Source organism: Andrographis paniculata, unplaced genomic scaffold (assembly GCF_009805555.1).
Source record: "Andrographis paniculata isolate CXL003 unplaced genomic scaffold, ASM980555v1 Contig87END, whole genome shotgun sequence".
Lineage (NCBI taxonomy): Eukaryota > Viridiplantae > Streptophyta > Magnoliopsida > Lamiales > Acanthaceae > Andrographis > Andrographis paniculata.
In genome coordinates this window covers 1,045,734-1,069,333 of record NW_026137625.1, presented here as the reverse complement: position 1 = coordinate 1,069,333, position 23,600 = coordinate 1,045,734, and the positions used below count along the sequence as shown (strand labels likewise).

The 23,600-nt window shown below is 36.7% G+C and overlaps 1 protein-coding gene across 1 annotated transcript; it reads right to left on the bottom strand.

Moving 5' to 3' along the window:
• Positions 1–727: 727 nt before the first annotated feature.
• LOC127242751 (germacrene A synthase-like) lies at positions 728–13,889 on the bottom strand. The gene is made up of 8 exons (XM_051262438.1): positions 13,757–13,889; positions 4,171–4,355; positions 3,737–4,016; positions 3,199–3,571; positions 2,906–3,124; positions 2,684–2,822; positions 1,997–2,242; positions 728–1,236 (listed from the first exon to the last, which is right to left on the bottom strand). Exons 2-8 carry the CDS (start codon positions 4,312–4,314, stop codon positions 937–939), a joined length of 1,701 nt encoding a protein of 566 aa, XP_051118395.1. The 5' UTR covers positions 4,315–4,355; positions 13,757–13,889; the 3' UTR covers positions 728–936.
• Between the last annotated feature and the right edge of the window lie 9,711 nt (positions 13,890–23,600).

The window sequence follows — 23,600 nt, the reverse complement described above, 5'->3', positions numbered from 1 at the left end:
CTTCATCCGTGTTTGTTTCGAGAAAGGATAAATTATCCTTTAATATACTGAGACCAATGATCAACTTGCAGATATATTGACTAAGCCACTTAGACGTATTCGATTCCTGGAGCTTCGAAAAACAATTGGTGTTAGCGAGGTCAGGTAAAGACAATGGAATGGAGGGAGTTTGATAGTTTAATCCATTGTAAAAATAAATTAAGGCATATTTCATTAAGGCCATAAACTATGGTAGGCATAATCTTTGGGAAAATTTGGCCAAAGAAATACATCCTTATTTTAATTAAATAAGAGTGCAGGAATCAAATCTAAGCAATGGGACTAATCTATTGATGGAAATATTGATTTTTTGTAGTATAACTTCTCATTTCACGATAATGAAAAGTTGGTCTATATTTATAGGGTAATAGGTTCAATCAGAAATTTATCCAAAATGAACTAAAAAAAAATGTTTATTTTGTAGCCCGACTCATCCGCTCAACCAATTCCTAAATTACTTCTCTAATTTCTAATCAACCCCTTTATTAGTTAGAGTAAAATCAAACTTGTTAGGTCGTTTTTTTTAGTCCCAACCGGAAAGTAGAAAATGTCAATTTGAAACTCTTAATGATATTGGATGGCCAAAAACATCGTACATGGCAACACAAATTCAATTTTAAACACAAATATAAAAAATCTGGAATCAAAGAAAATTATAGGCTTGGCAAGAACTTATACAAGTGGATTTTTTTAAGTGGTGGTAGGATATCTGGAGTTTGTAAATTTTCCGTGATTATTTTCAAAGACGGGGAATAGGGAAAAACATCGAGAAACAATAGCAAAACAAAATATTAATCACAAACAACAAAAAACCTACATATGACAAATACATGAGCATTCCTAGATTCTTATTCACACACAAACATCTGTATAATCTTATTAAGATGACAAGAAATCTTAAATTATGATGGGATTCACGAGCAACGACTTGATATGTGGTGCTAAAACTCTTGTTGGATGTGTGTATCCATCTTGGGTACCATTGTAAACAACTTGTACTACTCGCGTCAAATTCAAGATTCGTATAAGAACATCCCTCAAGTGTTTTGATGGTTTGAGAAGCTCTTCATTTATATCCTTCCATGCATCTTTAGCCATCTCATAGAACTTATCTATGGCTTCTTCGACTGAAACTTCTTTGTCTTCTGTATAACATCCAATGCCAGTAGCTTTGTGGCCTCTCATATCTCTTTCAACCTTAAAGGATGATGATGACAACAAAACAACAACAATAATAACCAATATGACATAATTATTAGAGACATAAACTAAAAGGGTGCAATATGAACGTGTAAATTGAGTAAATATCATACTCCTTATGTCTACTAACATTAGACATTTAGGATTGTACACAAACAATAAACATATTTTTATTTTTTATTTTATTTTATTTTATTTTGATGACATAGGAACCCAACAATAAAGATATTTCTATTTTATAAGTGTGGCCCTAAAATATTACTCTCTCCATCCGGTAAAATGATGTAGGTTCGATTGTGTACAAAAACTAAGAAATAATGAAATTTTGAGATTAAAGTGAGTAGGTAAAAAGTAAAATGAAGCTATTATAATAAATTATTAAATGATTAATAAAAATAGTGTGATGAGTAAAAAAAATAATGGAAAATTGGTTATTACTTATTAAAGTAAGAATAATAAAATTGTAATTGGATAAAATTGTTAACTATAAATATTATGTATAAGGCTGAAAAAGATATAGTGACATTTTGGTGGACAGAGAGAGTAATAAAATATCCTACTATTTTTATATAAAAGTATTGAAATACCTTTTTTAACACATTGTTTATTTGTCGTGATCCTTACAATCTAAGGGTATTTGAATCTTTACGCACTTATATATTATCTAAATATAAATACTATTATTTTTTAATAGTATCTATACTTAATGGGATGGAGAAAGTATATACGATGAAATCATTTCTATAAATATCCATACCTCGTATGTAGCTGCATCATCAACAACACGAGCAATGATGCAACTTGCTACTAGTACCTTAGGTTTCGTCATCAACCATTCGTAGTTTTCTTTAGTTGCAAATTTTGTTCCAAACAATGATGCAACTACAAGGTAATAGTTGCCTGATGTAACTATAGCATTACTTAGATATCGATCAAATGGTGGCAAGCACCGTGCATTGAACCATTTTGCCTCAACATTGTAGCATCTCACCAATTCTTTAAGCTGCATCATGGATCGGAACAAAAAGTTAGATAATTAGGTATGGTACATAAAGGTCGAAAACCATACATTGATTGAACAAATTGTACTAGTTTATTAACTTGTATTTTTAAACCCATTATTGGCCTATTCATTCTATCATTTTTCATCTCAAAATATCATATCCAACAAATATTTTTAACTCATAAATGTCAAAATAAACAAACGCCAACACACAATGTATTATTTTTTGAAACTTAATTCTCTTGTATCACTCATGAAGAAAGTTAGAGCATAACATCCAAGAATTGTGCATGGTAAACTTTCTACAAAAACAAAGCCCTAAAAAAATGATGTTCCTCACGTTGTTGTTGTTGTTGTTGTTTTACTTCTATTTTATCAAATAGATAGTTTTTTTTTGAATAATCTCTACTACATAAAATACTTCCTTGCAATTTAACTTACAGTTTCTTTGGCATAGGTTATTGCATAAGATTGCCCTCTCGCTCCCAATTCTTCTCCAAATTTTTCGTAGAGTTCCAAAAGCGCTTTGTAGAACGATTTAAAATACTCCGGGACATGATCGATCTGGGTAATATCCCACCTGAAATATCTCTAAGACAATCAGTTATGATACATATAATGTCCAAACTTCATTTAATTCAAAGTAGTATGATTTCTTGTTACCTTTGAATAGCATCTGTAATAACATTAAGTTCTTCAGTTGTACCATAAGAATCATATGTGTCATCGAGTATGGATAATGTTGCAATGACTTTGGTGAGTAAAACTCGGCAATGAGAATATTGAGGTTCATGATATGTCCCCATCGAAAAAAAGTAACACTCAACTACTCTATCTCTAGCATATGGAATTGTCGATGGAACATCCAATTCTTTCCACCACCTGACCATCGATGACAGTTAGTTTAACCAAATTTACGGATACAAACATCATAGGTGTGTTGATCATGAAGGTACCTTGAGATTTCGTAGAGCTCTTTCTTGTGAAGATGCTGCAATAAATTATAGTCCAACTTGGCGAATCTAAGAAGGATGTTATAGTGTTGTTTCCGTTTTTCATAAATTGAGATAAACTTTCGCGCATCAACTCTTGGAATGCTCAAATGCAATGGCTGCACTAGAGCATGCTCAACTTCTTCTTTAAGGGGTGAATCGATAATTTGTGTTGCAGACTTGAGATTTGAGGTTGCAAAAATCAGAGCCTCGTCAAGGATGTCTTCTCCGTGTATCCGTAGATGAGCTGCTTCATATAGGCTTAACAAACCTCTTGCCTTACTCTTTAGGGCTTCTTGGAAACTCCCTTTATCATCCTTGAATTTACTAAACACATCTAATTTCCGGAAAGAAAGTTACTTGATGAGTTACAATAATATTCTTAGTAATAACATATAATCAACGAATCATTATCATGTTTTTATATATCTTGTATTTTTCAAAACTGTAGTTTTACTTTATCTATATTTTTACCACAATATAAAAGAGATTCAAGACATACCCGGCGACATATGATAGCCATGCGCTCTGAATAATCGAAAGTGAAGTGCTACGGTGTGGAGATCGTAGGCTTCATTCTTATAATCAACATCAAGATTGAAATATTTTTCCAACTTGTCTTTAATCTCGTCTTCAAAGTGGTAGGACAAGCATAGGCGTTCGATTGTATCAATTAGCTCCATGGTTTCGACAATGTTGTTGCAACTCGTGGGAGATGTTGTTAGCATACTCTTGACTTTACCCTTCAGCACTTCAATCTCTTTTGAATATTCTTGCATGAGCTATTAGTGAAAAAACAACCAGAAAATTACTAACAATTTTATTTCCTTTAAATAAACTTGTGTATATAGTAAGTTTGCAAATATATTTTCGCACTATTTTATGATATTATTCTTGCACTATTCAATTGTTACAGTAGAAAAGAATATACTAAACCTGATCATCAGGGGTGTATCTGAGGAACAAATCACCCCATAGACTTGGAGGGAAGTCACCGACGACACGGCCTTGACAATTTCCGACAACTTCCTTGCCCAAGTTATTCACACCTTTTTCAGCCATTGCTTTTTCAGTACTCATAGAACACAAGAGATGAGTCTCTCTATTATTTGTGCTTTAATCTGCAAGTAATATTAACAGAATATTCAATTTATATGTCTATATATACACACACGTTCGTTTAGGTCGAATAACAACCTACTAACTATGTCATTAATTTGTTAGCTCAACTTTGACCAACCTTTCGAAACTATACACTACTTCTGTCTAAGAAATTTATGCTTGTACCGGGAAATTAAAAAATAATATCTTAATTTACAAGTAAAAGATATGTAAATTAAAAGTATTTTGAAAGATTCATTAAACAATGAGTTCAATTGATATTGTACGTGTGATGCAGCTACAATGACAAAGTTGTTTTTGCCTTACAGTTACATTAATACTTAAGTGGTTATAAATTTGGTGGATAGAATCAAATTGAAAAACAAACATAAATTTGATGGATCGAGGTTACATTCATTCCCATTTTGCCCATGAACAGTGGGGCAAATGCTATATTTGAAAACCAATTTAAGAAAGCATTCATTTTAACGACGGTGTCTCCTTCAAGACTTCAGTTAACAATCATTTATTCTAATCCTATTGTTGATAGTGCAACTATATGTTGCAATTTTGATTTTAAACATAAATTATTTGTCTTTTCTACGGTTATAATCTATGTATCATCTTTAAATCACACCTTTACCAGGATTTGAGTTGGTGTCAAAGTAGATTTTAAGGTCTGCGTAGGCATTAATTGGCCATTAACAATGCCGAAGCTCTCATTTCTTGAGATCCTTTTTCTACGAAGGAGGCTGAGTGTCTGAGCCAACATTTTGTTGTTTTGTTATTGTTCACTTTGTGATTTAAATTTAATATATATATATATATAGAGAGAGAGAGAGAGGCTAGTGAACAACTGCTCAGGACCCTGATTAATGGAAGGCTCATATTTTAAATTATTATCTATTATTATTATTAAATTTTAAAATTATATTTTAACTTTTAATTTATATTTTTTCCTTCATTCATAATTATCCTATTTAATTTTAAAATTAAAGTTTAAATTCTAATTATATACTATATTTTTTCTATCTCTTTCTTCCTGCTTCACTCTATCTTTTCAAATTTAATCGTCGTTTATACTTCTTTACCTCACATCCTATCGCACTGTGCCCACCAACTCAGACCAAACATGTCTCACCTTCTCTCTTATCTATTTCACCCTCCTTCAATCCTTTTCGTTTTTTGAAATTTCAGACAGACCGTCTTTCATTTTTTTTCTCAAATTAACATTGTCCATACGATCACATTCAACTTCTTCTCCAATCGACTCCAATCAGTGATATTATTTTGAAAATATATTTTAATCATGTATTTATAGGACCTATAATTTATTTTCACTTAGGCCCCAAAAAGTCCGAGATGGCCTTGTATATATATATATTCTAAATTCTTTGAATATATTTTTTTACAGGTGCTACATACTGTGAGTAGTATGATTTGATAATAGAAATGATGGAATTTGGCTATGGAATTGTGTTTTATATTGAGTGAGTGTTGTCAATGTTGAAGTCTACTTATAATGTTCATGGGTGATTTTTTAAATTGAACTTAGATATTTTAAGTCAAAAACTTGTAAGAATTACGTGTCTAAGTGTAGCCAAGATGAGGATTGGAAATGAAATTTACTTTTTAAGGGATAATGTCAAAATTTAGCTAAATTAATTATGACTAGGGTTGCTAGTGTATCGACTCAACTTGTTTACAAGGCAAGCCAAGTCAAGCCTTGTACAATATGTTAAATACATTAGGCTTCCAATAATTTTGGCATAGTCTTCTTGAGTTACGGGGTCTCCCATATTTTTGTTCAAGTGTACGCTGAGGTCATTGGGGTTTTCAATGGAGTATTGAATTTTCTCAGTATATTTTCCACATCGTGAGACTGAGTCAGAACAATACCTTCGTCTTGTCTTAGAATCTTCATTTCAAGGATGATGTCGGCAACCCCGAAATCTTTCATGTCAAAGTTACGACTCAACATGCATTTGATCTTATTGATCAAACTGACCTCTTTAGCCATGATTAGTAGGTCGTCTACATATAGACATATTATGATAAAACCGGAAGGTGTTTCTTTGATGTAAACACACTTGTCACACTCGTTTATTTTGAAACCATTTGATAACATAACGTTATCAAATCTCAAGTGCCATTGTAAAGGTGCTTGTTTCAGCCTAACAAAGACTTTATCAGTTTGCACATCTTTTTCTCTTGGTCAGGAACGACATATCCTTCCGGTTGTTCTATATATACTTCTTCTTCTAATTCACCATTTAAAAAAGTAGTCTTCACATCCATTTGGTGAATCTCAAGATTGTTCAAAGACGCAATCGAAAGAAGTATTCGAATGGATGTTATCCTGGTTACCGGTGAATATGTGTCGAAGAAGTCAAACCCTTCGGTTTTTCTGTAGCCTTTTACTATGAGACGGGCTTTGTATTTGTCAATTGACCCATCAACCTTGAGTTTCTTTTTCAAAACCCGTTTACACCCTAGTGGTTTGCAACCTTCGGGTAGGGCAGATAACACCCAAGTGTTATTATACATTATAGAGTCTATTTCACTATCTATTGTTTCCTTCCAAAAATGAGCATCAGGACTAGATAGTGCCTCCTTGATCGTTGTTAGATCATTGTCTAACGTATACGTAACAAAATCCGGACCAAAGGTTTTCTCGACCCTTGTTCTTTTGCTACGCCTAGGCTCTGAAGCCTCTTGATCAGAGCTACTGGTCATTTGTCTTTTTACGCCCCGTACTTCTTTATCTACGGATTTTGGGTTTGACTGCATCCGTTCCTTACAAGGGTAGATATTTTCAAAGAATGTGGCATTCCTTGATTCTATCGTAGTTCCCTCGGTCATCCCAGGGATTTCCGATTTGTGAACTATGAAACGATACACATTACTGTTTAGTGCATATCCAATAAATATGCAATCTACCGTTTTTGGGCCAATAGCGACTTGCTTTGGAAACGGAACTTCCACTGTTGCTAGGCACCCCCACACTTTGAAGTATTTATATGTGGGTTTCTTGCCTTTCTATAGTTCGTAAAGGGTGACATCCTTACCCTTAAGTGGAATCTTGTTCAGGATATAATTTGGAGTCAGTACCGCCTCCCCCAAAGGTTTTAGGGATGTCTTGAACTTATCAACAAGGCATTCATCATTTCCTTAAGTGTTCAATTTTTGCGTTCTGCAACGCTGTTGGATTGAGGTGAATATGGAGTCGTTGTCTAATGAATTATGCCACTTTCGTTACATAATTCTTTGAACGGGGTCACATATTCGCCACCTCTATCAGTTCGAACTGTCTTGATTTTACAGTCAAATTGATTTTCTGCCTCGGTTTTGAAGTTCTTGAAGGCTTTGATTGCTTCGCTCTTTTCCCTTAATAGGTAAAGATAGCAATACTTTGTACAGCCATCGATAAAGGTGATGAAATATTTCTTTTCACCTCTAGTTTACACAAATTTTAAATCACATACATCGGTGTGAATTAACTCTAATGGCTTAGTCTTCTTTTCAACAGACGGGAAGGGTAATCTTGCCATTTTGGCCTCTACGCAAACTTCACATTTGTTTTGAGTGTTCACCTCTTTTATATTTAGTAAATTCATATTTACTAATCTTTTTATAGCATTAGGTTTACATGACCTAGTCTACAATGCAATAAATCAGAACACTCAATCAAGTACGAAGAAGAAGCAATATTTTTATTATAAGTAGGTGGTGCTCAGCGCACGGCCATTACATTCAATTTGAACTGTTCATTTGTAAGATAAACCATATCTAGGAACATTTTGTTGTACGATAATATAAATTTATCTGCTACAAAGACAAGTTTAAAACAATGCCTAACTAGTAGCGATCCTGAGACGAGATTTTTTCGAATGTCTGGAACATGCACGACATCTTTCAGGGTTAGTTCTTTGCCAGAGGTTATCTTCAGCACCACGTTCCCTACCCCTTGGACCTCAGAAGTTGCAGTTTTCTCCCTTCGGTCTCCTTGTAGGTCGAGAAGTTTGTTTTGTCGGAGCAAACATGGCAGGTTGCTCCGGTGTCAAAGTACCAAGCTCTCGGACTTTCCACATTATTTGTTTCGTACACAACAGCGACAAGGTCGTCACTATTGAGATCACAATCAGTCCGGTGGCTCGTCTCGACCATTTGAGAACTCAGCTTCTTCTTTTTCGGTGTCATGCAGTCCTTAACCTGGTTTCCTGTTTTACCACAGTTAAAACAGTTACTTGTAAACTTGGACTGTTTGGCTTTGCCCTTGTCCGTTTGAGTTGGGCGTGCACGTTTTTTGGCAGGATCTCCGACCAAGTTGACTTTAGCAATATCTCCAATTTTAGCTTTGTGCTGTTTTCTGTTGTCTTCCTCTATCCTGATTCGGACAATCGATAACAGAGTGAACAATATGTCGAAATTCTTCCACTTGTTCGACAACGGACTTGCCATCTACCATCTTATAGTCCATAAATCGGGCCACGACAAACATTTTAGATCCGGCATTCTCGGGCTTATATTTTTTCTCAAAGGCATCCCACAACCATTTCGCACTATTTATTTTGCAATATACATTATAAAGAGAGTTAGAGAGACTACCTAATATAGTATTTCTTGTCATGTAGTCTCTGTGTGCCCACGATGCATAATCTGCATGCGTCTGCTGATCAGCACCGGGCTGTGGGGTGATTGGGCCATCGTGCAACACGAACATGGCAAACCCAATCGCAGTCAGGTAAAAGAACATCTTCTCCTGCCACCTCTTAAAGTTCACTCCCGTGAATGGTTATGGAACTTATACATGGATCATCATCCGTGGGCCAAGCCTAGAACTAACAGTTTGGGCCGCGAATGAAGCAGAGGGTGCGGCCACAAACCCAGGAAATCCCCCATATCCCCCAGGGACAAATCCAGAAAACAAAGGGCTGCCATAAAGGGAACTGGCCCAAGTAAATGAGCGACTATCTTGTCTGCGGTTCCGGCGTCTCCTCCGGCCGCGGCTCCGGCGAATTTTCTGGCGACATCTCCGGTGGCGATTCCGGCGGCGGCTCCAGCAGAGATTCCGGCGACTCGTCCGGCGACTTTTCCAGCGAAATCTCCGGTGGCGGCTCCGGCGACGGCTCCGGGGGTTCTTCCGGCGATTCCTCCGGCGGCGATTCTGGAGACGGCTCCGGAAAATTCTCTGGCGACGGCTCCGGAGACTTCTCCGGCGGTGAATTCGGCAGGGGTTGACATTCTCGCAAAGGAATATCTAATTTTTGATTGTTGGAATATATGGGTATTGTGAGAATAAACGTGAAACCGAGTCGATGATGGATCCTCTTTCCGAAAATTAGATACGCCCCGGTAGTGCCTCCGGTGGGTGGCGTTTTAATCCAAAGATAAAACGGTTTCCGTCTCCAATGAGAGTGACACCTCTAATCGTTGGAGCTTCGACGAACAAAACGAGAGAGAAACTGAGCTGGGGAGGCTGCCGGAAAGCTAGAAGAGAGGAGAGGAGGACTAGAGGATTGTTTTTGTTAGATGTTAGAATGAAGGGGGAGACCCTTTATATAGGCGTCTCCACTCAGCTAAAATGGCAGGAGATCAATTACGATCATAATTACGACCTTAGTTATCGATGTAATTAATTATAAATTAAAACCTTCCGTTTGAAGCAGTCGTAATTGATTCTAATTACAAACCTTCCGTTTGTGATGATCATAATTTATTCTAATTTCAAGTCTTCCATTTGAAACGATTGTAATTTCTTCTAATTTCAAACATTTCGTTTGAGATTATAAAAAATCTATCCAACGGATAATATTTTATCCAAATAATATTGCGACTTAGGCCATATACCCGGGTTTAATTTGGGGTTGCACAATTTGGTTTGTCTCGAGACAGGCAAAATAGCAAAAATATTACCCAAACCCCATACAGTTTCTTCCAAATTAATTATGGTACACCGGCCCGTCGCATTTTCACTCACAAAATAATCGATTGTAAAATAACCGATTATCCAACGAATAATAAAATAAATTTTTAATTTAACAAAAGAAATTAATAATACTAAAAAATTAAGGTGTATTTGTTTAGAGTTTTAATTTGAGTATATTTATGTGAGTTATAGAAAATATAAAAGAATAAATAATATTTTATATTGAATGTTATTTTTAGTGAGAAAGTAAAATATATACATATTGGGAATCGTATCGATTAAAAAATTAGTTGAACAAACAAACTCATAATAGAAGAATATGTTATATGATCCATTTTTCTTTTTAGTCGGTCTCAAAATAAATGATTTATTTCTATTTGTAATAATTCTTTTCATTTTAAACATAATAACTATAATTAAATTTCTAACATTTTACACATACCACTCAAAATCCATTTTATTTTTCTACTCTCTTGTATAAATAAATATTTTTATCTATATTTAAAACTTTCCAATTTTTATAAAACTCGTATAAGTTAATTATAAACAAATAAATATATTTTTATTGAGATATAAAGCTAAATATGTTTTTATAAAACTCTCAAATATTATTTATTTATTTATTTGATTATATAAAATTTTATTATGTACGGTATTATACATATTTTATTGAAATATAATATTTAAAATATTTGAACACATATTCTAAATTTCTTTTCATCATATATATATATTAATTTTTAAAGTACCAAGAATACTATTTATATAAAAAATAATAATAAAATAATATCATTAATATATTACTAATTTATATTTTCTAGATAACTATGTTCAGAACAAATGTATCATTTATTTGGGAACCAAAACAGTACAATATTAGCAACATATAGATTGGGTAACAAAAGCCAGCCATATTTATGTACCTATGTTTGGCCTAAGCATGTCCCATGGCCTTTAGACATAGGACAAACTACGATTGGCAAGCACGTGATAATTACGTGTGCTAGATTATAAAAATAACTGTGTAGGTTGAAAATATCGGCAAAAACATAAAGAATAATAATGGTTATTAATGGTTCGGTTTTCGTGCAGAATATGTTAAATCAGTATGATATCAATTTGATCTTGTACAAATCAACGCATGATAATACAACATACAAGACATATTTTGAAAACACATAATATAATTTTACATAACACAATAATAAATATATATATACAATACAATACAATACAATAAATAAATTGTACAACATATGCATTTATATAACGTAATATTATGATGTATTATATATATATATATATGTACGTACTATCGGCCCTATTGATTTGTGCTGATAGAACCAAATCAGCATTTGTATTGTTTGACATTATTGCTAGCTAACCGCCGCAGATATTAAATACGTATGTACTAAATTTTTTTTATTTGCCCTTCAACTTTTATAATCTTTCACATATTTAACACATGTTTTTTACATAAATATTCTTATATTATTATGTCCATTATGATGTAATTAATGGATCAGCACAAAAACCACACTCATGTATTTTGTATAATTTATTGCAGTTTGGATGAAAATATAATTAAACCTAATTAAATAAGAGTGTTAAACTCACATCCAAGAGATGGGCTAAGTCTATAACCAAATCCGAACTACAACCCTAATTAAAACTCTATCTCTAATTTATGTTATTATCTTTTATTTTAATGTTTCAAAAATGTTTCAATTTTTTTATTTATTAAATATTGAATTAATTTTTTTATTATTTTTATATTTTTACTAATCATATACATATATATATTTGACAAGGCACTCATATTCCTGCGCTAACATAATTTTGGAGTTTTTTATTTATTTTTTAATTAATAAATTTAGATAATTAATTAAATTTTGTTAGAATAACAAATAATATAAAAAAAAAAACAGATTTCTAGAGATAATAAATAACAAAAATATAAATAAATATAGGGTTTCATACATCAATCAATACTAATTTTTTTATTTTTTTGATTTTTTAAAAGATTTTAATTTTCAATTATTTTTTTGAAAAGTTTTAATTTTTACAAAAAATGCCAAATAAATAAATTAAAATTTTTTAAAAAAAATTAAAAAAAAATCTATATGTCTGCCATGTATCACTGACGTGGCGGACACGTGTCATCCGACGAGTCACACAGGTGCCACATAAGCATTTCCAGCGTCGAAGGACTAAAAGTGCAGAAATTTTCCATTTATAGGACTAGTTTGCAAAAGACTCCAGTTACCACTACAAGAAAAAATTATTTTTGTAACAAAACTTTTTTGTCTCTAAATCTACCTTTTCCGTTACTAATGGCATTAGAGACAGAATTAGTAATGAAATTACATTAGCTACGTGAACTTTAGGGACGGAATTCCGTTACAAATATATTATTTTTTTTGTAGTGTACGAAACTAAAATGATAAAAGGATCTAGTTAAGAGACCAAAAATCAGTTTACTCTTGAATAAATGATGATGTTGTACTTGCCTAACTTCCTATAAAGATTATGTTTATACTTCTTTTTACAAGTTTCCTAGTCAAACTCAGAAATTTTTAAGTCTTGAATAAAAACTAAAGAAATACCTATAGATAATTTTGAGCAGAACGATAAAGTGGTTAAGATAACTAGCAGCAAAAAGTTGTAAAGTTATTTTTGTAAAAGTAGTAAAGTGAGCGTAGTGGCCGAGCGGTGGAATAAAACGAAGTGGAATGTATTGGTAAAGGGAGTGGAGCGAAGTGGTGAGGGAAGCGAGGGTGACAGTGATGGAGAGAGCAAGTGGTGGCTAAGAATAAAAGTGAGTTTTGAGCGAAATTATATATGATTGTATGATGAAAATTGATGTTTTTGTTTGATCCTTCTGCATTCCTAAATGGCTAGTTTTTCCTTGATGCAACGAGTGAGATGATGATGGTGAAATAATATAACCATTTATAAGAGCGAAAATAAATAGAAGTAAAGTGTGTAATCATACTTGTTTATTTATATCAGATTCTTGACTTGATTGTTACTTGATCTTATGGGAGTTACATCGAGACTTTAAATCTCACAACTAGGAAGATTATTTTTAAAAATACAACTGTTACTGGATATTTCTAGGACTCGATAGACTAACGCTTATATCTAATGAATTATTACTTAAGTTGTTTCGATAATGGCTCTAACCCTTTGATACCCCTTTTTAATTAGAATCACAAATTCAGTTTACATAATAAGTATGTCGACAAGGCTCTCGCGTACTTATATATTACAAACTACCTAATCTCCATTGGTTACGCAATCATAGACTTAGATAGTTAACTCTTCTCTCGCCCTTCCACAATTTTATCAAGAACCATAATTTAAATAATCAAATACAAACCTGGATGTTTGGGTTAAGATAGAGAATAAAATAGAAAATTATGATTTATTAACAGCTAAGAAGAAGTAAACTCTACATTAAAAGGCAGGAAAATAAAAGAGTAAATCTACCGTTAAAGGAATTCCAACAGTACTGGCAGGAGGTCAGGGGTGGAGAAACTCCATTGATCCCCTATCTTTCACAATTAACTAAAGAGAACCTCTTATAGTTTTGAGCTCTCAAAAGAGTAATTTTATAGTAATTGAATTGAGCATATGTGTAAGCGTATTTTACAATGAGAAATATGACTCTATTTATAGAATAACAAAGGACAACAATTCAACAATCGAACCGCCAATTGGAAAAACAGTTGAAACGTTGTTGAAGATCACTTGTAACCGCTAGCAGTTAGGCGGTTATATTGTTGGATTTTGTTGCAACTTCCATGACTCCCAACTCATTAACTTTGCGGCTTCTTTCTAGATCTGGTACAGATCTTCCTCTTTGCTTCACTGTAAGAGGGCATTGACGTCACTCAAAGCAGAATTGGTGTTCATCGTGAGTTAGAACTGAATAGTTGTACCGCTTTGATGCCTGTTTTGCTTCAGAAGATAGAATTTCACTTCAGGGTCTCGGTGCAGTGTTGGAAATTCATTGACCGCTCTTTGTCCAGTAGAGCAGATTCTAGTTTCGCTCCAAGACATCTCATAGTCTGTTTGCCTTTGTCGCTTTGCTCCTGACTGATAATTTGGGCCTAAATTTCACTTAAGTCGGATAAAAAAGTTAATAAATATCATTTAATACGTATTGGATCATATCAAGAAAAATAAATCAATAAAGTATGTTATAAGTAAAATATTATGATAATTTTCACAAAAAAGAAATATACAAGTAATAATCATGTTTTGAAAATAAAAAAAAAAAACTCAAATTTGGGGTTATCACTCCAACTTTGGCTTTACAACACATCAGATGGGCATCCGTTGGCTACTGAAAATACCACCAATTTCTTGAATTCCTTTCTCTATAAAGGAGGCTAAGTGTATGAGCCAATATTTTGTTGTTTTTTTATTGTTCACTTTGTGATTTGTGGTTAATATATATATATATATATGTAATACCCCAGTAGTCAGGTTGTTGCTTGGTCAACTCCCATGTGTAGATGAGCAGGTATTAAGCCATCCGAAGTTGAATAAAATACTCATATCAACAATGTGCACTCTTTTTCTCGGAAGCCCTACTGAAAGAACTCTAAAGTTAAGTGTGCTTACCCTAGTGTAATTTTAAGGACCTGTGTTGACCTGTGGGGCGAGTCTAAAATCTTGACATGTCTGGTCTTGCGTGGCTTGTACGACGAGATGTCACAATATATTTTATATATATTCTAGATCCTTTGAATATATTTTTCATAGGTGATACATACCCTGAGTAGTATGATTTTGATGATAAAAATGATAGAACTTGGTTATGGATTGTGTTAGATAATGAGTGAGAGTTGTCAATGTTGTAGTCTACTTATAATGGTTTTTATACAATTTTTTTGGTAATTTTTTAGATTGAACTAGGGATTTTAATTAAAAAATTACTTGTAAGAATTATGCGTTTGACTCTAGCCAAGATGAAGGCTAAAAATGATTTTTACTTTAAGACATTTTGTAAATTTAGCTAAATTGACTATTGAAAGCAAGGTGATTGCTACATGGTTTAGCAATATGAAGTAATGATACATGAGGAGAGAGAAGTATTAATGAATGTTTTAATAAATGAAATGTTTGTGGAATGTAATGAGCGAATAGTTTATATATTCAGTGAAGTGCAAATGGTGCTTATATTGGAAGAAGTGATAATAAATTGTGTTATTATATCATTTTGATATAAATGATATCGTGAAAGTGAAAAGGTGCACATGGTGGTTATATAAAGTAGAAGTGATAGTGATTTGTGAGCCCTATGGAGGTATGTCTTGGTGAAGATTTATACTTAAAAGGATGCGTTGGGTGAAATAATGAAGATTACGGTTGATTGTTTAAGCTAGACCATCGGATTTGTTGGTACTTGACCTTAGTGCTTAGCGAATGCTTGACTTCATAACTAAGAACATTATTAAGTCAAATTCTTGTAGATCAAGTAGTGAGGCATTCCTCGTATAAGGGCTAGGTCTTAGGTTCGATTCCATGTGGGTGGGTATATGCTTGAGTTGGGTGAAATTTCTGTCGGGTGTGTGAGTGTGTGCGTGTATGGGTAAAAAAAAACTAAGAACATTATTAATTAGTAAAGTATTTGTAACAAGATATTATTGGGATCTAATAGACTTCACCTATATCTAATTTTGCTATTTAGTCATTTCATTTGTTATATATCATTGTGTTACATCTATTTATTCTAGGTTGAATTATGATTATGAGTTTGATGACATTGTCATGTTTATCATTGCTCGTTCGTTACTAACCATCTAGACATCTCTTTTGGTCTATAAAAAAGACATGGGTATTCAACTTATACACGTTCTTCCACATCTTAACTAATGTTCAAACTTAAACAGAGTAAAACAACATGGTAAGGATGATTTCTAGGTAAATAGAGGATCAAGTGATATCGCATTACTATTGAAAATAAAACAAGTCGTGGCTACATTAATCTACAAAGTAAGAGCAACTAGAAAAGAATCTCGACGGAAAAGGGAGTTTAGGGGAGGAAAACCTCCACAAATGGCCCATGACTGCAACTATTAACTATCGGGAAGAGTTTCTTACCATTTGAGCTCTGAAATCTATACCTTATAGCTACACAATGAGTGAAAATAAGAAGTGGGGAACATATGAAATAACACAAAACATGATGGTATTTATAGGCGTTGGAATAGTGGATAGTTGGTTATAATTGTCATAATGGTACTGGAAATTGTAGTCGTCTCTCATATCATCTTATGATCTTCGCTTTAAGCATTGATCTTTCTCCTAAGTGCTAAGTACACAGGAACTTTGCTTCAAGGGAAAGACTAAAAGGCTGAAGTCCTTGTCATTGTGAGTTTGAGTAAACTGCATAATTGTCTAAACGTTTGGTCAAAAGTGTTTGACCTTAACTTTAATAATTGAAGACTTCTCTCAAAATGATTGAAGGCTCTGTGATTTTCGGATGTGCGTCCTCGGAAAATGACAATGCTCTTTTAGCCATGCTTTTGTGTCATCACTCCAGCATTTGTTAAAGCACTTGAGGTTCTTGATGTAGTAGCAGCGACTCCTTTGGCAGCGGCAGCTAGAGCAACAGCTTTCGTCACAGCGTTGGAAGTCTTGATCTTGTAAGAAGTCATTGATCGTTGAGAATTCAATGGAAAGAGAGATGAAAGGTAGAGTTGTCCCACTGGGCGTGCCAATAATTTGTAGACAAAAAAATTGTGTTATATTTTGATAAGCACAAAATTGTACAAATTACATTTAATTTAAATATATGCGGGTCCTATTCTCTATTCGGATCCTTTGATTCTCTTCCCGGGTTGATTCATTTTTCCAACTTGAATTTTGGATGGCTTCTTTGATCCGAAGGGATTTGGTCTTCGGTTTGGCTTTGCCGCCTGATAACCGAAAAATATATTTGTTATTGTATATTAATTCGCAGGGAATTTTATTCGAAAATCAATGAGTAGAGTTTTTATAGAAGAATGGTCAGATATAGCAATTATGTGGTTGTAGACCCTGGATAGTTATCACAATTATTTATACTCTTTTTACTGGTGAGTTTCCAGGTCGAACACAGGGATTTAAAGTCATGAATTTCAAAGGTAAAAATCTTGGAGAAGCGACGAAGAGACAAAAAGGGGTCCGCTTGGGTCCGCTTGGAGCGGGCCTAAATTTTCTACTACTGAAAGCGGTAAATAAAGCAGTAAAAGATGAACGGGGGCGAGCGAAGCGAAAGCGATAGGATTGGGATGTGAGTGAGCGGCATATTATATGTATATGTATATGAGCGAATTAGAGTGGAAAAGAGGTGTTGTGTCTGAACTGTGCGTTACGAAATGGGTAGAATTCCCTGGATGCAGCGAGCGAGTGACATAATTGTGTTATCGGAAGTATATATGTATATTACGAAAATGATGATAGAAAGATGTTGTAATTATATAAACTCGATTATAAAGAACTCATCACACTGGTATTTTGGCCTGGGGGGGATTTACAACAAGACTTCAATGACACCCAGAATTAAGACATTATAAGAAAGAAACCCTACTGTCACTAGGAATTTCTGCGACCTAATAGACCCCCGTCTATGTCCCGTTAATTTTCCCAATTTCTGCCTCATTAGTGGTTTTACCCCCTGATGTTGGTACTCTTTTATCAGAATCAAATTCAGCACATTAATTAAGTAGGTCGACAAGGCTCCCGCGTACTTAACTACGTTGAACTACCTTGAGACCGCTTTTGGCGCATCACAAGGCTTAATTAATTAATTCGTCTCTCGCTCTATACCAGTGATATGAAATTCTCTAAATTGATTTATATAAGTATGGAAAATTGTGGAAGGATTTAAATTGAAGAAGAGAATGATATTTCTTTATATACTATGAAAACTGCGAAAAGGATTAGACTACAAAGCTGTAAATGAAAGCAGTAAGCTAGTCTAAGAAAGCATTAAAGACGTGGCCAAGGGAGGGGGAATACGCCCACTCCCTTGGCCTTTCCTGTGGAGAACTCCCTTACAGGGTTGGAGCTCTCGGAAACAGGAAGACAATGAACGCTGTGTGTATTCTGAAAATCGTCCAAGAATTCGATTCTCTTTACATACAGATATCTGGCCCTATTTATAGCAGGTGTAACGAGACGGTTGCAAGAAGCTGTTGGGCAGTTCCAACCGCTGGGCAGTTAGGCGGTTGCAGGTGGTTATTCTGTTGAAGCGGTTGCTGGCCATAACTCCCAGGGTGTCCGCTTCGCTTGCGTTGATGGCACAGATCTTCCTCGCTTGCTGGAGAACAGGAGGGCATCAGCGTAGCACGGCTCGCTTGAGCTAGCTGGAATTGGAATGGCTGTACCGCTGCATTTAAAGTACTTAGTTGAAATCTGGTGATAGTCTGCAGCGGCGGGTATCTGGACTGTCGCTTGCAAGCGGGAGAGGCTATCGCTTGCGGCTATAAAGGTGGCCGCTTGCCTCTCATGCCTTAGTGTTTTCAAGGTGTGTTTTGGGCGCTTGCGAGCGAAGGCGGCTGTCGCTTGCGGCGTCTGCCTTAGCTTTTCTGGCTCCAGAATACCGCTTAAGAGGGCAAAAATCGTTAATAATCTCAACAATGAATTCTGGGTCATGCCTGGTGATATAAATCAATATTGTATGCTGATTACGAATTATTTTGATGGTTCTTATGCAAAAATTCAAGTAACACACATTTTTGTCAAGCTAAGAATATGCTTATATTTGGAGTCATCAAACCTCCTCACACTAAACCTTTGTTCGTCCTCGAACAAACTGCATTAAAGGATCAAGAGGTTATTCCGTTCACGGCAATCAAGAAGTGCTAATAACCAGTGCCATGATTGGGAGTAGAGTGAATCTCAAATAGTAACAAGTGAACCACAAGTATTCAGCATGTCATTTGATTTAACGAGATTGGAGTTGTCCAGGTATTGTCAACTTTGTTCGCTTAGCAGAGATTCTTTTTTTGATCTAGGAAACCTTCAGCCGAAGGGCGTGGAGAATATATGTATAAATTTTTTTTTTTTTTTTTTTTTTTTTTTTTTAGATCGTGAGTTTCAAACAAACATTGTGTCTGCTCATGATCTTATTAGGTTCTCGCACGCCTAGGCCTTTTCAGTTCCTTTGTAATGATAGGTCCTCCCTGCTTTGCTTGCATCGTATCTTAAACCAAATTTAAGGACTTCTCTTTTCAAGTTATGCCTTATGAGCAAAATCGAAAAACCTGGTCACTTGCCTTACTGAGTATGGAAAGTTGAAACGAAGGGGGCACTAGTTTTTCACAAGTCTCTTTCGCTGTTACTTAGTCTAACACTAGTGTTCGAGTTATGGTGAAGTTCGAAGGACAAGTACTTAGTCTGATGTGTTTAGGTTGTCTAACTCTACTCTAGAACATATCACAAAGTTAACCAAGCAGAATATCACAGGAATTTCACATAAGAGCACATACTTCAGGTTATGTTAGGCATACAATAAAGAAAAATTGTCACGAGTTACCAAAAATTGTTGTCTCCTTGATTGATGTTATGTACAGCCCTTGTTATTCTCAATTTTACATGGGTGAGGACCTTTCTTTATTTCTTCTTTTCGCTTGCTGGTCCTCGCCCTTGAGGAAGGTTGCGTGATATCTGCCGCACTAGGTCTTCCAATCGGAGGAGACTCCTGGCTGTTTCAAGCTGTTGTTCCATTAGGATGGCGTTTTGTTGGGTAAGAGCTGCGAGAGCTTTCATAATTTCATGCAGCGTCGTACCCATGCTTGCAACCAGAGTCTCTAGCGCTTCCACTCGCTCTTCTAGTGCGGCAGTCGCTTTCTTTCCAGCAGTCAGTTCGTCACCTAGACTCCTAGCGTATGTGTCTATTAATGTCTGAGTCATCATGTATTGGGTGAGAATGGCTGAGTCGAGTTCATCCAATCTTCTTTCAATATTTTCCAGTGATGCGCGGGGGGCTGATGGTCCAGCACCCGCCGCTTCTGGTGATTGTCGCTCGCTCTCAGCTGAACTGATATCCACTGGCTCTTCCTCGTTTTGGGAATCGGGTGCTGGCTCAGGGGAGACATCCCTGAGGAATACTAGCTGCCTCGCTGCCTCGTACTCCTGCTGCTCTGCTTTCTTCTTTTGTAAATATCTTCTGAATCGCAGCTGGAGTTGAGTCAGCGGTTTCCAGTATTTTAGCAGCTTGACCAGCACCTTCATTTTCCTTTTTCTTTCTCGCTCGAGCTGCTGCATTCGTTTGATTCGTTGTACTGCGGCAAGAAGCTGAGCTTTCTGTTCTTGGAACTTCCTGTCCTGTTCCTCCTCCTCCTCTTCTATAAGTGTTTTATCAGATTTGGTTGAGGCAGGAGTCAGAATTTCTGCGGGTGTCCCGATCATGGTATGCGTTCTTGGGCTGCTTGGGGATACCTGCAAGACAGGAAGATTTAGAATCACTGCCTCCACCTCTTCGGCTTCATTGGCAGCTTCAGCGGTTGTGGCAGCGGGGACCTCGGCGGGGTATTCTTTGTATGATTCAATGGTGACATCGATCCCGCCAATAGTTTCTTCGGTGAATATGGTCTCCCGCTCCTCCTCTGCTCCAGCAGCAGTAGGCTCCACCGCTCCCGGCTGGTTAACGGGTGTGGTTTCTTTGCCTATTCCAACAGCAGTTGGCTCACCTGCCCCCTGTTGGTCGAAGGGAACAGGTTCATCGCCAGATGGGCTTGGCAAAACCTCCTCTGTTGCTGGCCGTGCCGGCGAAGGTCTCTCGGGTTGGGCGGTGGGTTCTCTGATGACGATCCCCTTCCGTAGTCTGGAGAGGGGAATCGTGTCCTCGCTTGACTCTATATCCACCGCTTTCCCCTTCCCTTTCTCTTGCCTTGTCGCTCGCCGATGGGGTGTTGGGTTTTTTCGCAGTACTTCTTTCACCCTCGGCTTTTTGACAGGCGGTGGAGCAGGGTCTTCTTGTTTCTTTGACCTCTTTTCGCCCACGGCCGCTCGCGGCGCCTTTCCTTCCTTATCTCTCCTAGTTGTTTCAGCCCCAAATAGATTTTCCTCAATCTCCCGAGCGAAGCGGAGGGCTTTCTCTTCCTCATCGCTGGGAGCTTCATTGGAAACTGTTCTCTCAGAGTCTGGCTCGGTATGGGGTGTCACGTCTTCTCTTATGATTTCCCCCCCCCCCCACAAATTTCATCTTTCTTTTTGGTGGCGGGGGCGTTGCCGCTTGTGCTTTCCTCTTTTTCTGCTTGGGGATGAGAGTGAACCCCTTGGACTCCAGCCAATTTTTGTGGAAGGCCGCTGGGACAAGCGGCTTCATTTGAAGTTCTGGGGCTGGAGTGGGCAAATCAACGCCCGCGCGACGGCAAAGTTCTGTGATCAGGGTCCCGTGACCCAATGTTCTGTCTCCACTTCTTCGATCCCAGATGTCTAAGCCGATGATCGCGCCCAAATCCACATCGTTCGATTCCTCCAAGATTGAGCGAAGGGCTATGAGGTAGTCAGGACGAATGTCAGTGGTGTGAGCAGTGATCATTATTCTGCTCAACGACCACTTCACCCATTCCTTTTTCTCTTCGTCCACCGACCCAAACTTCAGGTTTCTTTTCTCATATGCAGGGGTGGTGGCGAAGGTCCTGTATAGCGACTGCAGTTCAAGTGAACTGCAGACCTCCGTAGCCTTCAGCTTGTCTTGCATCTCTTGGCCGGGGTAGTGGTGTTCCCAACCCAAGAGTCGGTTGATCTTCCTGGCTGAGCAGTCTACCCATTTTCCCCGAATGTAGACATGCTTAAGACTCTCAGCCTGGTTCAGATTAGCGTAAAAACTCCCTCACCAGTGATACATCCACTGGTTCATTGGGGTTTCTGATCAACCACGACAGGCCCCGCTCCTCCAGCCAGTCAGAGAGCGGGCCTGTGATCTTCTCGGGGTCAAATCCTCTCTCGTAGAGGATTCCCATTGCCTTCATCCGCTCGTACGCCGCCGCTGCGTCAATGTTGGAAAAGTGCAGTTTGTCATACTGCTTCGATCTCAATACGTCCTTTGCAGCGTCGGCGGCATTCTTCTTGGAGATATTGCTCCGGAATGCCTTCATTTTCCTTGGCGGTGCTTCTAGGCAGGCAAATTTGTTTTTAAGCTCCTTCAGCTGGTACTCCTTCAGTTGTTCGTATTCCGATTCTTCTAATTCCAGCCACCAGTCGCTCACCGGATACCTCTGCTCTGTTTCCTCAGTGTATTCGAATCTGTGGTATTCCTCCGGGAACTCTGGGATGAATTTTCGGAATGGCAGTGACTTAAGCTGCCTGAGCTTCCCCCAGTCTTCTGTTAGCTCCAATACTCTCCTCCTCTTGTAGTATTCCTCAGGTGGCACTGGCTCTACTAATTCTGCCCCTGAGGTTGTTGTCACCACCTTACGTCCGTCCGTGGATTTGATCCTTTGGACTCTTCGTTCGATCCTCTCCTCAACTTTCTCAAACTCCTTCTTCAACGTTTCTTGCTTTGCTGGATCTATTTTGCTAAGCTTGTCCTGAAACTAGGGTTTCCAGAATTATTGTTTGTCATACGAACATTATGAATCCTGCCTCATTATCTTTAAATGTAAATAACATCCATGTAAGGCAATCACATTCAAAGTTCCGGTGATTTTAACCCTAAATTCTCCCCCTCACAACGAAACAGAACACTACTGTAAGCGTTACGTTGTGAAAAAGGGAGAAAATCACAAAACAAAACCTAACCTACAGATTAGAGTGAAATTCATCCGTAGAGAGCAAGTATATTTGTTATTGTATCTAAATCTAGCATATAACAAACTTAGATTCACAGAAATCGAACAGGCAAACATTTTCGCAAAAATGAAGAACAGTGAAATATCGTGAAAATAATTTGCGATTCTGTGTTTTTAAAAGTTAAATCGGCGAGAATCAACCGTAAAATAGAGTTTATGTACTAAGGTTAACCTAGATCTTACCTTAAATGAAGCTATTATTGGTTGAAATGGTGAGATTTTGAAAAATTTTCGCTCTGAGAGTGGCGGTTACTAAAGCTTCGGGAGGAAGTTACTGTAGGGCAAAAGTGGAAAAATGACTGTGGACTGGGTTATTTATAGATTTTCTCAAGACTCTCTAGAGGGCAAGCGGAGCGATGCCAAGTCCACTGTAAATACTTATAAAGGTATAGGGGAGGGTATTTCAGGGCGGGCGAGCGGTTAAAGCAACACTTCTATACACCTAAGACTGACACAAAAGCGAAGATGAAAGCGGTGCTGGGTGAGCGATACTGCTCCCCCAGTAAATATCAGGGTGAAACAAGCGGAGCGGTGGTTGA

What these genes read in the sequence shown, in the direction of transcription:
- LOC127242751 (XM_051262438.1), bottom strand. Translation starts at nt 4,314, where the DNA reads ATGAGTACTGAAAAAGCAATGGCTGAAAAAGGTGTGAATAACTTGGGC. An exon ending in GATACACCCCTGATGATCAG is followed by an intron (nt 4,017 to 4,170) that starts GTTTAGTATATT and finishes TTTCACTAATAG; the next exon opens with CTCATGCAAGAATATTCAAA. An exon ending in ATGATGCAGCTACATACGAG is followed by an intron (nt 1,237 to 1,996) that starts GTATGGATATTT and finishes TCATCCTTTAAG; the next exon opens with GTTGAAAGAGATATGAGAGG.